At 45.4% G+C, this 12699-nt stretch overlaps 1 protein-coding gene across 1 annotated transcript in view; it reads right to left on the bottom strand.

Moving 5' to 3' along the window:
• The window catches only part of LOC309552107 (kinesin-like protein KIF13A), a 116379-nt gene that overhangs the window by 61101 nt on the left and 42579 nt on the right, over window positions 1–12699 (bottom strand). Inside the window, exons 7-8 of the mRNA XM_082252888.1 lie at window positions 11384–11506; window positions 2552–2682 (exon numbers count right to left, since the gene is read on the bottom strand). Of these exons, the coding sequence (XP_082109014.1) occupies window positions 2552–2682; window positions 11384–11506 (254 nt within the window). The remainder of the gene's footprint in view (window positions 1–2551; window positions 2683–11383; window positions 11507–12699) is intronic.

The raw sequence follows: 12699 nt of genomic DNA, 5'->3' as shown, positions 1-12699 counted from the left end.
GGACATGCAGCCCAGCAGACGGGTGTCACCCCTCTGGTGGGTGTCACCCGGGTGCGGTCTGCACCCCCCCCCCACCCCCATAGCAATGCCACTGCCGGTTGGGACTATTTTCGTTCTGGAGCAGGCTGTTTTTTTTGTGCGGGGGAGCTTTTTTGCTGCCCCCCCTCTTCAAAGTGCCGCCCTAGGCCTAGGCTAAGATCCAGCCTTAATAAGTGCTACTTACTTCAGTGACACTTAATTTAAAGGCTACTTACAGTTACGATTCACAGGTCCACTTAAACTGCAATGAGTGCATTTTAAAGTACTCTTTAAAGTACGCCTCTTGCACATGATACTCCTGTTTGAGCATTAACTTTTTCAGACGTAATTTCAGGCATTCTTTTTGTACGCGCATTGTTATGAATAGGCTTTCACATGGTTTTGCGTGAAAATTTATTCTCACAGTATTATTCTTCACAGTGCACTTCCATGAACGAGGCGTAAATTACTGACCAAAAATGCTGATTTTTTCAATTTTTTTTACTGAAGAATTCACGCGAGGCCTAAAGAGGAGGTCCACTCTGTAAAAAAAAAAAAAATTAAAATACAATTACCTGATCTAGGGATCTAGCACCGTCCTCAACCGGGCTAGTTCTTCACCAGCCTTAAGGTTCTGACGACGTCAATCTTGTGACGAAACGTACGTCGAGCTGGACCAGACGCTACGACCACGCCCCCAAGCTGGCTCAAGCAAACGAACGCTGTGGCGTTTGCTTCCCTACTGCTATCTGGAGAGTTTTTATGCCTGATGTTCTCATGTTACGTGTTAGTGCACTACCTTTTAAATAAATGCATTTTTTTTAAACAATCTTACACTATGTGCTATTGTTACTTCCTCATATATATGGACCCCATGTGCCCTATATGCCCTTCTGTGAGTTGACCTGAGCAGCCGAGTCAGATGATCCTTATCTGGTGGTCTACAACTGTTTACAAGCGCTTTTTGGCTTTTCCATTCATTTGGATAGCCAACAGCCTCTGGTAAGCGGCCATTCCCCTTTTTGTGTTATCCCACTGGTGGCTTCCTCTCGTCTGTCGTGGAGGGACTGAGACTCTCATCTGCATGCTGGGACTTGTGGTTCTCGTTTTTTGCACACGTTTTTTCTACATTTTTTTATATATGAACTTTTTTTTGGACTTGGTACTTATTTAGAATTATGGTTTCACTGATTTAAGTTTCACTTTGACACATTATTGTAAGCGCTAAACGTTTTTTTTATACATTTGTTTTGGACTTTTTTCTATAGGTCTGTGAAAGCTGCTTACACACTACATTTTTTTATATCACATTATCAAATTGTCACATTTGTAGGGCAGAAATTCCCTGTGTTTTTTTTAAGGTTCTGGGTGCCTATTTGTGGGCAGCTGACTATGTGGCTTTTGGCTTCACAGCCAGCTGCCCACTAAACATGCCCAAGCCGTGTTGTGCTTTGTGAATGGTCCTGCAGTCTTCTAGGACCTGTGAGGTGTCCCAGAAGATTGCAGGAAGGGAGGAGGAGAGGAGAGCTTCCGCTAGGATCATCCAGGAATTCCCAAACTACGGCCCTGCAGCTGTTGCAGAACTACACATCCCATGAGGCATTGTAAAACTCTGGCATTCACATACATGACTACGCATGATGGGAATTTTAGTTCCTGAACAACTGCAGGGTCGTAGTTTGGGAATCCCTGGTCTAGACAATCCAAGCAGAAGTGGCAACCAGTACCTATAAAAACTAGGTACTCACTCCCACCAAAAAAAATTACATGGCAGGGGAGGAGGACTTAAAGCAGAACTTCCCCTTTTGGGTGGAGTTCTGCTTTAACCACTTGCCGACCAGTCACGTTGACTGTACTGCGGCAAAGTGGTTCGTTATCGTCTGGCGACGTAGACCTACGTCACCAGACATTCCCCTCTCTCGGTGGCGCGCGCGCGCCGCCGGAGGCTCGCTCCTGCTGCTTTCAGTTACAGCGGGAGTTGGGCCAGGGGAGGAGCGGCGGTAATCACCGCCGCTCTTCCCCGATCGTCAGGGAATCGAGTGTGGAGATCCGCCCACTTGTGTAAACAAAGCGGGCGGATCTCCTAAGTGACAGACAGGTAAAGTGGTTAACTTCCTGTTCCTGTGACACCAGAAAGAAAAAGAAATGGGAGTGCAGTTGTCACTGGGACAGAAACACACAGACAGCAAAAAAATTTATAAAATGAAATAAAATTAACATTTGCCACCCATTTAAAAGTGTGCGTATGGGGGGAGAGGGTGGGGGATTTGTATTTTGGCACATTGGAGAGATTGCCTATTTCTTCCTGCCCTGATTATAAAATCTGATAGAGAATCTGGATATTGTGTCATACCAGATATTGACCAAGAATGAGGAGTATACAGAAAGGATAACAGACAGAACACAGATGGCATATCTATAAGTGTAACTAGTAAGTATGTAAAATGTAAAAATCACTTTCAGATGAATGTTGAGATAAAACATGAACCGGCCCTAGTGCAAATATAAAACTGTTTTTCTTTGCGGCACTTACCTTCAGTATTCATGCAGGCAAGCAGAACAGTGTAAGTATTCCCCTCTAATGCCTCTTTTAATAGAAGTGGAAGAAGCCTCTCTTTTTTATCCAGATCAGGTTTTTCTAACACATGCAGCAGTGGCCATGTACTAGATAGAGAGCAGCAACAATGAAAAGTCAGCATAATTTCTTCTGGATAAGGGAACTGACTGTATTATGACTTTATGTTTGAAATATTCAGTATCATAACACTGTACTGTATAACTTTTTTACAGACCTGAGTGAGGTCAAAAGTATTAAGCCGAGTTCCCAAACTGGATCCCTTTGCCAATCAGGGTACAAAAACATACTTATAGAACAAATGTAAACTCCACCTTTAGAATTTAGGCCAAAATGGGGGGAAAAAGCTATAAAACGGAAACACATTCTAATTTTGCATAACTATTTTAGCATTTTGCAGGTTAAAAATAATAACAAATTAATATTTTTGCTAAAGCACCTCTCCACTTTTACCCACTTCCATACAGAGCAGTTACACCCTCTTCCTGCCCAGACCAATTTTCAGCTTTCGGCGCTCTCATAATTTGAATGATAATTATCGTCATACAACGCTGTACCCAATCAAATTTTTTAGCATTTTTTTCACACAAATTGAGCTTTCTTTTGGTAGTATTTAATCACCACTGGGTTTTTTATTTTTTGCAATATAAGTGAAAAAAAAGCAAAAATTTTGAAAAAAAAAACACATTTTGTTTTAGTTTCTATTATACAATTTTGCAAATAAGTAATTTTTTTTCATAAATTTGGGCCAAAATTTATACTTTTATATATCTTTGGTAAAAATAACCCAAATTAGTGGTTGTTATTTAGTCTGTGGGAAAGTTATTGAGTCTACAAGTAGGGATGCACCGAAATTTCGGCCACCGAAATTATCGGCCGAAAATGAGCCTCTCTCATTTCGGCCGATAATGGGTTAACAGTGCCGAAAATAAAATATGGCCGCCGTGGGGAAGGAGGAGGGCGCAGCGCAGGGCAGGTTTTAAAAGTCCCGCCTCTGGCCGGCCGTCCGCCTCTCAGTGACGTCCCTACTACAATCTGTGCATTATGAATGGACATACCAGGTCGGGGGGCGGGGCGAGCGGCCGCTATAGAGAGAACTTATGTGATCCTTCCTGTCAGCTCAGCACGTCTATGTGTGAATGAGAACAGAACTGAGCTGACACCGGGGGCGGAGGGGGGGGGGGGGGCGGGCGGAGCGGCCGCTATTAGCTGTAACTATGTGAGAGCTTCTCTTCCCTGACAGGCATGTATCTCCGCTGACAAGGAAGAGAAGCTCTCACATAGTTACAGCTAATAGCGGCCGCTCCGCCCGCCCCCCCCCCCCCCCGCCCCCGGTGTCAGCTCAGTTCTGTTCTCATTCACACATAGACGTGCTGAGCTGACAGGGAAGGATCACATTAGTTCTCTCTATAGCGGTCGCTCGCCCCGCCCCCGACCTGGTATGTCCATTCATAATGCACAGATCGTAGTAGGGACGTCATGGAGAGGGGGTGCCGCCGGCCAGAGGCGGGACTTTTGAATGCAGGACACCCGAGGAGGAGGACGCTGAGGCAGTGGGAGTAGGGGGAGATGGGGGGGAGCTGAGGCAGCTTACCAATGATATTTGTATTATGCAGCATGAGGGGGTTAATGTATTGTCACTGCAGGTCACTCATCTATTAGTGACCGACCAGGCAGGTAATTAACCCCTTTGTGCTGCATTAGTGCAACCAGTATCAGTGTTAACACTGGTTGCACTAATGCAGCACAAAGGGGTTAATTACCTGCCACTGGTCGGTCACTAATAGATGAGTGACCAGCAGTGACAATACATTAACCCCCTCATGCTGCATAATACTAATACCATTGGTAATTAAATTAACCTATTGCCAACCCATCACAGTACATATACATTACATATACTGTGACAGGGTGGCAGCGACAGGTGTACGTCGCTGCCTGTTTTTGGTGTATGCCCCTGTTCTATCCATTTTAAAAAAATTTTGGGGGGAAAAAGTCATTTTCGGTTTCGGTTTTCGGCCAAGGGCATCCTGCATTTTCGGTTTTGGTTTCGGTCCAAAATTTTCATTTCGGTGCATCCCTATCTACAAGCTATGGTGCCAATCATTGAAAATTGATCACACCTGATGTACCGACGGCCTATCTCATTTCTTGAGGCCCTAAAATGTCAGGACAGTACAAATACCCCCCAAATGACCCCTTTTTGGAAAGTAGACATTCCAGGGTATTTAGTAAGAGGCATGGTGAGTTTTTTGAAGTTGTAATTTTCTCCCACAATTCTTGGGAAAATGAGGAAATAATTTTTTTTTTTTTACACAAAATTGTCATAATAACAAATTATTTCTCACACACAGTATATGCATACTTGCAATACACCCCAAAATACATTCTGCTACTCCTCCTGAGTATGGCGATACCACATATGTGGGACTTTGTCACAGCATAGCCACATACAGAGGCCCAACATGCAAGGAGCACCGTCAGGTGTTCTAGCAGCATAAATTACACACATAATTTCATTACAACCTATCACACTTTTGAAGGCCCTGGAACCCCAGGACAATGGAAACCCCCACAAAATGACCCCATTTTCGAAAGCAAACACACCAACACATAATCTAGGAGGCATGGGCTGCAGATAGGTACTCAGGTACTCTGATGGGCTGCAGACAGGTACTCAGGTACACTGATCGGCTTCAGAAAAGTACTTGGGTATTCTGATGGGCTAGAGACAGGTACTTGGGTAATATGATGGGGTGCAGATAGGTACTCGGGCACTCTGGGCTGGAGACAGATACTCGGGTACTGTGATGACAGATACTCGGGTACTCCGATGACAGGTACTCGGGTACTCCGATGACAGGTACTCAAAGTACCCGAGTACCTGTCATCAGAGTACCCGAGTACCTGTCATCGGAGTACCCGAGTACCTGTCACCAGCCCCTTTAAAGTACCCGAGTACCTGTCATCAGAGTACCCAAGTACCTGTCATCAGACTACCCGAATACCTGTCACCAGCCCATCAGAGTACCCGAGTACCTGTCATCAGAGTACCTGATGGGCTGGTGACAAGTACTCGGGTACTCCGATGACAGGTACTCAAAGTACCCGAGTACCAGTCACCAGAGTACCTGTCATCGGAGTACCCGAGTACCTGTCATCAGCCCATCGGAGTACTCGAGTACCTGTCATCAGAGTACCTGACGGGCTGGTGACAGGTACTCGGGTACTCCGATGACAGGTACTCGGGTACTCCGATGACAGGTACTCGGGTACTCGATGACAGGTACTCAAAGTATCCGAGTACCTGTCATCAGAGTATCCGAGTACCTGTCATCAGAGTACCCAAGTACCTGTCATCAGAGTACCCGAGTACCTGTCATCAGAGTATCTGATGGGCTTTTGACAGGTACTCGGGTACTCTGATGGGCTGGTGACAGGTACTTTGATGGGTTAGTGACAGGTTATCTTTATTGGTTGGGGCAATCAGTGTGTTTTGGGGTGCACTGTGATCGGTAACTAGCTGTTACCACAATCTCCTCCTCACACAGGATCAGTGTGTGAGGAGGAGAACATAGTAACAGCTAGTTACCTAGATCGGGGATGGGCTCTGTCCGAGGGATGAGCCTCGTCCCCTCGCGCATGAGCTGCTCAATTTCATTGGTTGTTTACCTTGGGACTGAACCCATCCCGATCACCGCGCTGCTCTCCCCCGGGGGCGCGCAGTAGCGGCGAGAGCGGGCAGACGTTTAATGACGGCCGCCCGGATCGAGGAACCCCCTACTGCCGGCGTCATTTTACTATGGCCCGGTATGGAAGTGGTTAAATAACTACCAAAACCTGGATATTTCTTCAGAAGCCTGAATTGGAATGATGCAGCAGGGGAGTGAAAAGAAGATAAATACATGTACCTTACTGTAAGCTTTGGATTGACGAAATACAGGTTCAGTTTAACCTTCAGTTTAACCTCCTTAACTTCTCTTTTCCTGTGGGTTAATCTTGCCTCCTCTCCAATGCTAAAGGACCCCTATCCCATAAATTTTAGCTCCTGGCCAGAGACTGCGTTCCTTTTTTTTTATGTCCTCTTCTTGTGGACACTATATGCACCTACCCGGAAGATGGTGGCTTCCTAGTTCCGCTTGTTGAAGCGCAGCTGTGGGTCGGATAGGGCACTTGATGGTGCAGTGTCAACCAGCCCAGGGCCCAGCCATGGGCAGGCCAGTGGTGGTCAGGGAGGATGCCCCATGGACGTGTGGGGTGCCTATATGTTTGCCCAGGATGGACGTGGTTGGTGCAGCTGGCAGGTCTCAGATGATGGTCCCTGCTACTGGCCTCCATGGCAGCAGTTTATGTCATTATGTGTCCTGTTTGCCCGTTATCTTCTTCTTTCTCCTTAGCTCTAGCTGCCTCTCATGGCGGCTGGAGCGTTCCTGCCTTCAAAGCCACCACAGCTTTTACGGCTGTCAGGCCGGGACAGGGCTTCTGTGCATGCACGAGGCCACGAATGAAACCGAGACCTGGTTTCGTGCATGGGCGGTTGTCCCGGGTCCCCGCACTCGCGCATGCGCTGTTTGTTTGGCCCTTTCTGGTGTGTGTGTGCTGGAGGAGGCGGCCCCAACGTAACGGGGGGATTTAATTAGTTGTCAAGCCCCTGTCTAGTGGAAAATCCTGCGGGCCGTGTGTGGCCCTGGGTGTCTTTCCACACGTACCAGCTGCTATGGGTGGTTCTTAAATATTTTTTATAACTGGTGTGATAAACCAGTGGCCCCCCAAAATGACAGATTGAAGCGGGGTGTTATATAACAATATACTTTCATAATAGTGTATTTGGGTACTGCAGAAACTTTGCCTCTTTCGCTGCGTTAACTCTGCTACACACAGTGACAAAAGTTACTAGAAAATATTTTTCATAACTGGTGTGATAAACCAGTGGCCCCCAAAATGACAGATTGAACCGGGGTGTTATATAATTTCATAATAGTGTATTTGGGTACTGCAGAAATGTTGCCTCTTTCGCTGCGTTAACTCTGCTACACACAGTGACAAACGTTACTGGGAAAAAAAGTATTATAACTGGTGTGATATACCAGTGGCCCCCCAAAACGACAGATTGAAGTGGGGTGTTATATACCTTTTTCCACATATACTGCACTTCTCTAGAGACTTTTGTCACAGGGTCATTTAAAAAATGACAGGCAGAGGAAGAGGCAGGCCTTTCTGAGTCACAGGAATTATTTTCCGATCCATCACAAGACATTTACGATGCGCAGCCATTCTTGGCATCGGATCAGGAAGAGGAGGTAGCAACAGCCGCCACTCAGCACTCTGAAGACAGTACCCAGATCAGCCCAAGGAGGTTGGTCCCCGCTGTTGCTGCCTACTCCAAGATCTCGAATGTTAGTGGTGGTAAAGGTGACGTTGATGATACAGAGGCAAAATTTCTGCAGTACCCAAATACACTATTATGAAAGTATATTGTTATATAACACCCCCGCTTCAATCTGTCGTTTTGGGGGGCCACTGGTCTATCACACCAGTTATAATACTTTTTTCTAATTGCGTTTGTCACTCTTTGTAGTTGTAGTATCGCTGCAGAACCGCTCACCAGTCACAATGCTGCACAATACAAATCCACTATAATATGATTTCTATATTCATACAGCATTGCAACATCCTCATCTTCCTGCTCCTGCTCCTCGACGGCTTGATCAATGACATGGCGCAATGCACTTTCCAGAAAGAAGGCGTAAGGTACGATGTCACTGATGGCGCCCTGGCTGTTACTGACGAGTTTGGAGATCTCAAGAAATGGCCGCAGAAGTCTGCATGCATCGCGCATGAGCAGCCACTGGCACGGTGAAAAAAAACCAAGCTCCCCAGAAAATGTCCTGCCGCAGAGTTCGTACAGGTAGTCATTAACTGCACGTTTCTGCTGGAGCATCCGATCAAGTATATACAAGGTTGAGTTCCATCACGTCGGACAGTCACAAATAAGACGCCTGACGGGCAGGCTGTGTCGCCGCTGAATGTCAGCAAGGCGAGCCATGGCTGTGTAAGATCTTCTGAAATGGCCTGAGATTTTCCTGGCCTGCCGCAAGACGTCCTGGACCCCAGAGTATTTGACAACGAATCGATGCACGACCAAGTTCCGGACATGTGCCATGCATGGCACGTGTGTACTTTTGCCCTCTTTCAGCGCGCTCAGCAGATTGGCACCATTGTCACACACCACTTTACCAACTGTCAAATTGAGCGGTGTTAGCCACTGATCTGCCTGTGAACGCAAAGCTGAAAGGAGTGCAGGACCAGTGTGGCTCTTGGCTTTAAGGCACAACGGACGCAGCACAGCATGGCAACGTCTCACCTGGCATGCTGAATAGGTTCTGGGGATCTTGGGCGGTGCAGCGGAAGAGACCATAGCAGCTGAAAAGGAGGAGTCAGCCAAGGAGGAGAGGGAGGATGGAGTAGGAGGAGGAGAAGAAGAGGCAGGCCTTCATGCAATCTGTGGCGGTAAAAAAACAAATCTACACGGGTGCCACGGGTTACATGCTTGACGGCCGTCAGAAGGTTCCCCCAGTGGGCAGTAAAAGTTATATACCTTCCCTGCCCATGTTTGCTAGACCACGTGCCTGTGGTCAGATGTATCTTGGCACCGACACTGTGTGGCAGAGATACATTCACTTGCCGCTGAACATGGCCATATAGCTCTGGGATGCTCTTCTGCGAGAAATATTTCCTTCCTGGGACCGTCCATAGTGGTGTTCCAATGACCACAAATTTTCGAAAGGCCTCTGAGTCCACCAGTTTATATGACAGTAGTTGGCGGGCTATCATTTCCGACAAACCAGCGGTCAACCGTTGGGCAAGAGGGTTATCCGGCGTCATCATTTTTTTACGCTTGAACATTGGGGCCACGGAAGCCTGCCTTTTTCTAGAAAAACGTGAGGACGGCATGATGGACTGTTCAGATCCGCCTGTCCGTTTTTTTGGCGGATCTGAACGGTCCCCCCATGCATGTCTATGGGGCATCGGATGTCAGCAGAGACATGTCCGCTGACATCCGATCCGTCAAATCTGGACGGATGGAAACCCTATTTTCCATCCGTCCAGCGGATCATCCCTAGGTGAGTGTTGGGCTTACCGCGACTTATGCGTTGACTGCAAAGGCTCCAGCATCAGGGAACACATAGACCGACAGGTGTCCGACTACATCGGGAAGTGATGAACCCCTGGACTACTAGGTGGGCAGGCTTGACCTCTGGCCAGAGCTTCCACAATTTGCAATGGAACTGTTGGCTTGCCCCTCAGTGTCCTGTCCGAAAGGACGTTCAGCACAGCAGGGGGGATCGGGACCGATAAGCACACTCGCCTAGCTCACAACAGTGTTGACTACCTCACATTTCTAAAAATGAATGAGGCATGGATCTCGAAGGAATTCAACACATGTGACCAGTAGACCATGTTTGATTCAAATTCCTCATGACAGCCCACAAATATCCGCCACCACCCATAACAATTCATGGTCCCTTTCTTAGGTACATACAGTGGCATAAAAGGCCTTTTATGTCCGTTGAATGCCTAATTGCTACAGTCTGTCCCTGCTCCACACAGCAACCTCTCCCTACACTGACAAAATACTTTTCTGGACCTATTAGCTAGCGACTTGTGTCACTATACAATCTGTCCCGGCTCCACACAGCAACCTCCAGCCACAGAATACAAAGTTCTTTGCTGTCAGGTTAACGCTTGTTGGCTAATTTTTGGGGCCTGTAATGGCCGACACTTACTTCTGTATCCTGTGAATGCCTAATGTACCTCCAGCCACAGAATACGAAGTTCTTTGCTGTTAGGTGAACGCCTGTGGGCTAATTTTTGGGGCCTGTAATGGCCGACGCTTATTTATCCTGTGAATGCCTAATTTTTTAGACTGGAATTGAAAATCAATGGGTCTGTAAACGTTCCGCTAAATTGTGGAACGGATGCGGACCCATTTTACAGACGTGTGAATGGACCCTATATGTATTTGACATGTATTTACCGGCTGCTGTCAGTTCTGGCTGATTTCGAAAAAACATTTTTGCTGAAAAAAAAAAAAAAGAAATTTTTATGGCAACTTTTCCAAAAGCAATACTTCTAGTATGACAGTGTCCATGTTGTGGGACTATGTGTGCACAGCTAGTAAGTATTTTGTGACTGCAAATATGATCTGGAGGTTTTTCATGTTCGCCTGCCATTAAGATGAATGGGGTCCACCGCGAACCAGTGGTTTGCGAACATTTAAGCAAGTTCGCCGATCGCGTTCGCGAACCGCCCCGGCAGATGTTCGTCCATCACTAATTCAGAGAAAAAGAAGGGTACCACCAGTGTGACAATGTTTACTGTTCATACTCTTTTAAATGTGAGACTGTCTTTGGTAATCGCAGCTGAAGGGTAAAGTATAGTAGCAATTACAAATGATCTTACAACCATTTTACAGTTGTTCAAAATTACTAAATGCATATAGCTGTAAAAAATCGGTGTGGCAGTTTTTAGCTGCCAAGAACTGAATCTTGCAATGCAGTTATAAAACATATTTGCCAGCCAAATATAGCCTAAAATCACCATTTTCACTTGCTGGTATTGACCCCCTATACACATAGCAGGTTTATGCTAGATAACATGAATCTGTAGGCCAAAGATATCCGTATTTTTAAATATGCCCTCTAGATCAATACATACAGTAACTAATAATGTAGTCATGGGTTTTCAAGGGAAGCATTTCTTTATCCTAGATACAGCACATGTACTTACACATTCTCAGTTGCCTGAAGAGACTTTTCACCTAGGTCAAAAATCTTGACTACCGAGCGTACATAAAGAGACTTTGTGTCCATTCTTGTCTCACTTCTCTCCACTGTTAGTTCAAATAGTGTGCTAAAATAGAAAAAAGGCCTCTCAATAAAAACAATACAAAAGAATTATTAATTAAATCACAAGTGAACAAATTGGGTTTGCCTGTCATGTTATATTTACTAACAGATTAGCTGCAATTCACAAAAGCATACAACATGAGGTATCTTAGACACCATGCGTTATTTGCTATTCATTTTACTGGTCATATTTCCTTTTGTTAACTAAAGATTTTATCGCATGGGTCTGCTGAATTTATTTTGTTGCAAATTACATAATTTCTGTATGTAAAAGCAATCGCATAAGTAATTGCCAATAATGTCTTGCTGGCGATAACAATGCCAAGGTTCAATGAGTTTTCTATTGAAGAAAGTAGAAAAGAAGAACTTCCAGCTGTAATAAATATAAAAAAAATATATAATAAAAATAACAGCTCCTGAGATAAAGTTGAGATCCATGAGAAACAGGAATATAAGCAATTCCACACCTATGTGATATTTCGATTTTGTAAACTGATAGAAAAAGGCTTGATTCACACTAATGCAATGTGACTTTGATGTGGCTTACAGTGCGACTATGATTCAACTTTATAAAATATATAACAATATGTGCAGCGCTAATTCTTAATATCACTCGTGTTTTAAATGATGTGATATAAATTAAACCACAATAGTTGGAAAACTCTTATGAAAACACAATTAGTGTCAAAAACATTAAATTAGGTATCAGTGACATCTGTTACCTCCACATATATCTGGGATATACATGTGTAGCACTGCCCCCTTAGGAGCTGCTGGTTTTTTGACACTTCTGGATTCCCCTGGGTTACCCATAGCAACTGCATGCAGAATCTTACCACTTTACTTTCTTGGCTCAATAAACAGTCTAGGGGTTGTTGTTTTTGTTGTTTTATTTGATATTGAGGTGGCAGAATGGATGAGTGGGATACTCCAACACCTGAAAAATTCACAATGCTTAGGATTTCTATGTGAGAATGTGGCAAGGCCGCAGTTTCATCCTGGAAGCAGATGAATCTGAGGTAATGTTTCTTTTAGTACTTATCTTTAGGGCACACACCTAGTATCCCCTTTCTATCCACCAGCTGACACCCGTCCACTGACTACTCTGCTCCGGAGTGACCCCCTTCCTGGTCAGGCTCTTAGGCGCAATCCTCTGTACTCACGATACTGCTTTCCAGGTTCTCCAGTGCATCAACT

The sequence above is a fragment of the Pelophylax lessonae genome (genome assembly GCF_965119305.1).
Source record: "Pelophylax lessonae genome assembly, chromosome: 4".
In the NCBI taxonomy this organism is placed as follows: domain Eukaryota; kingdom Metazoa; phylum Chordata; class Amphibia; order Anura; family Ranidae; genus Pelophylax; species Pelophylax lessonae.
This window is presented reverse-complemented; position numbering and strand designations above follow the sequence as displayed.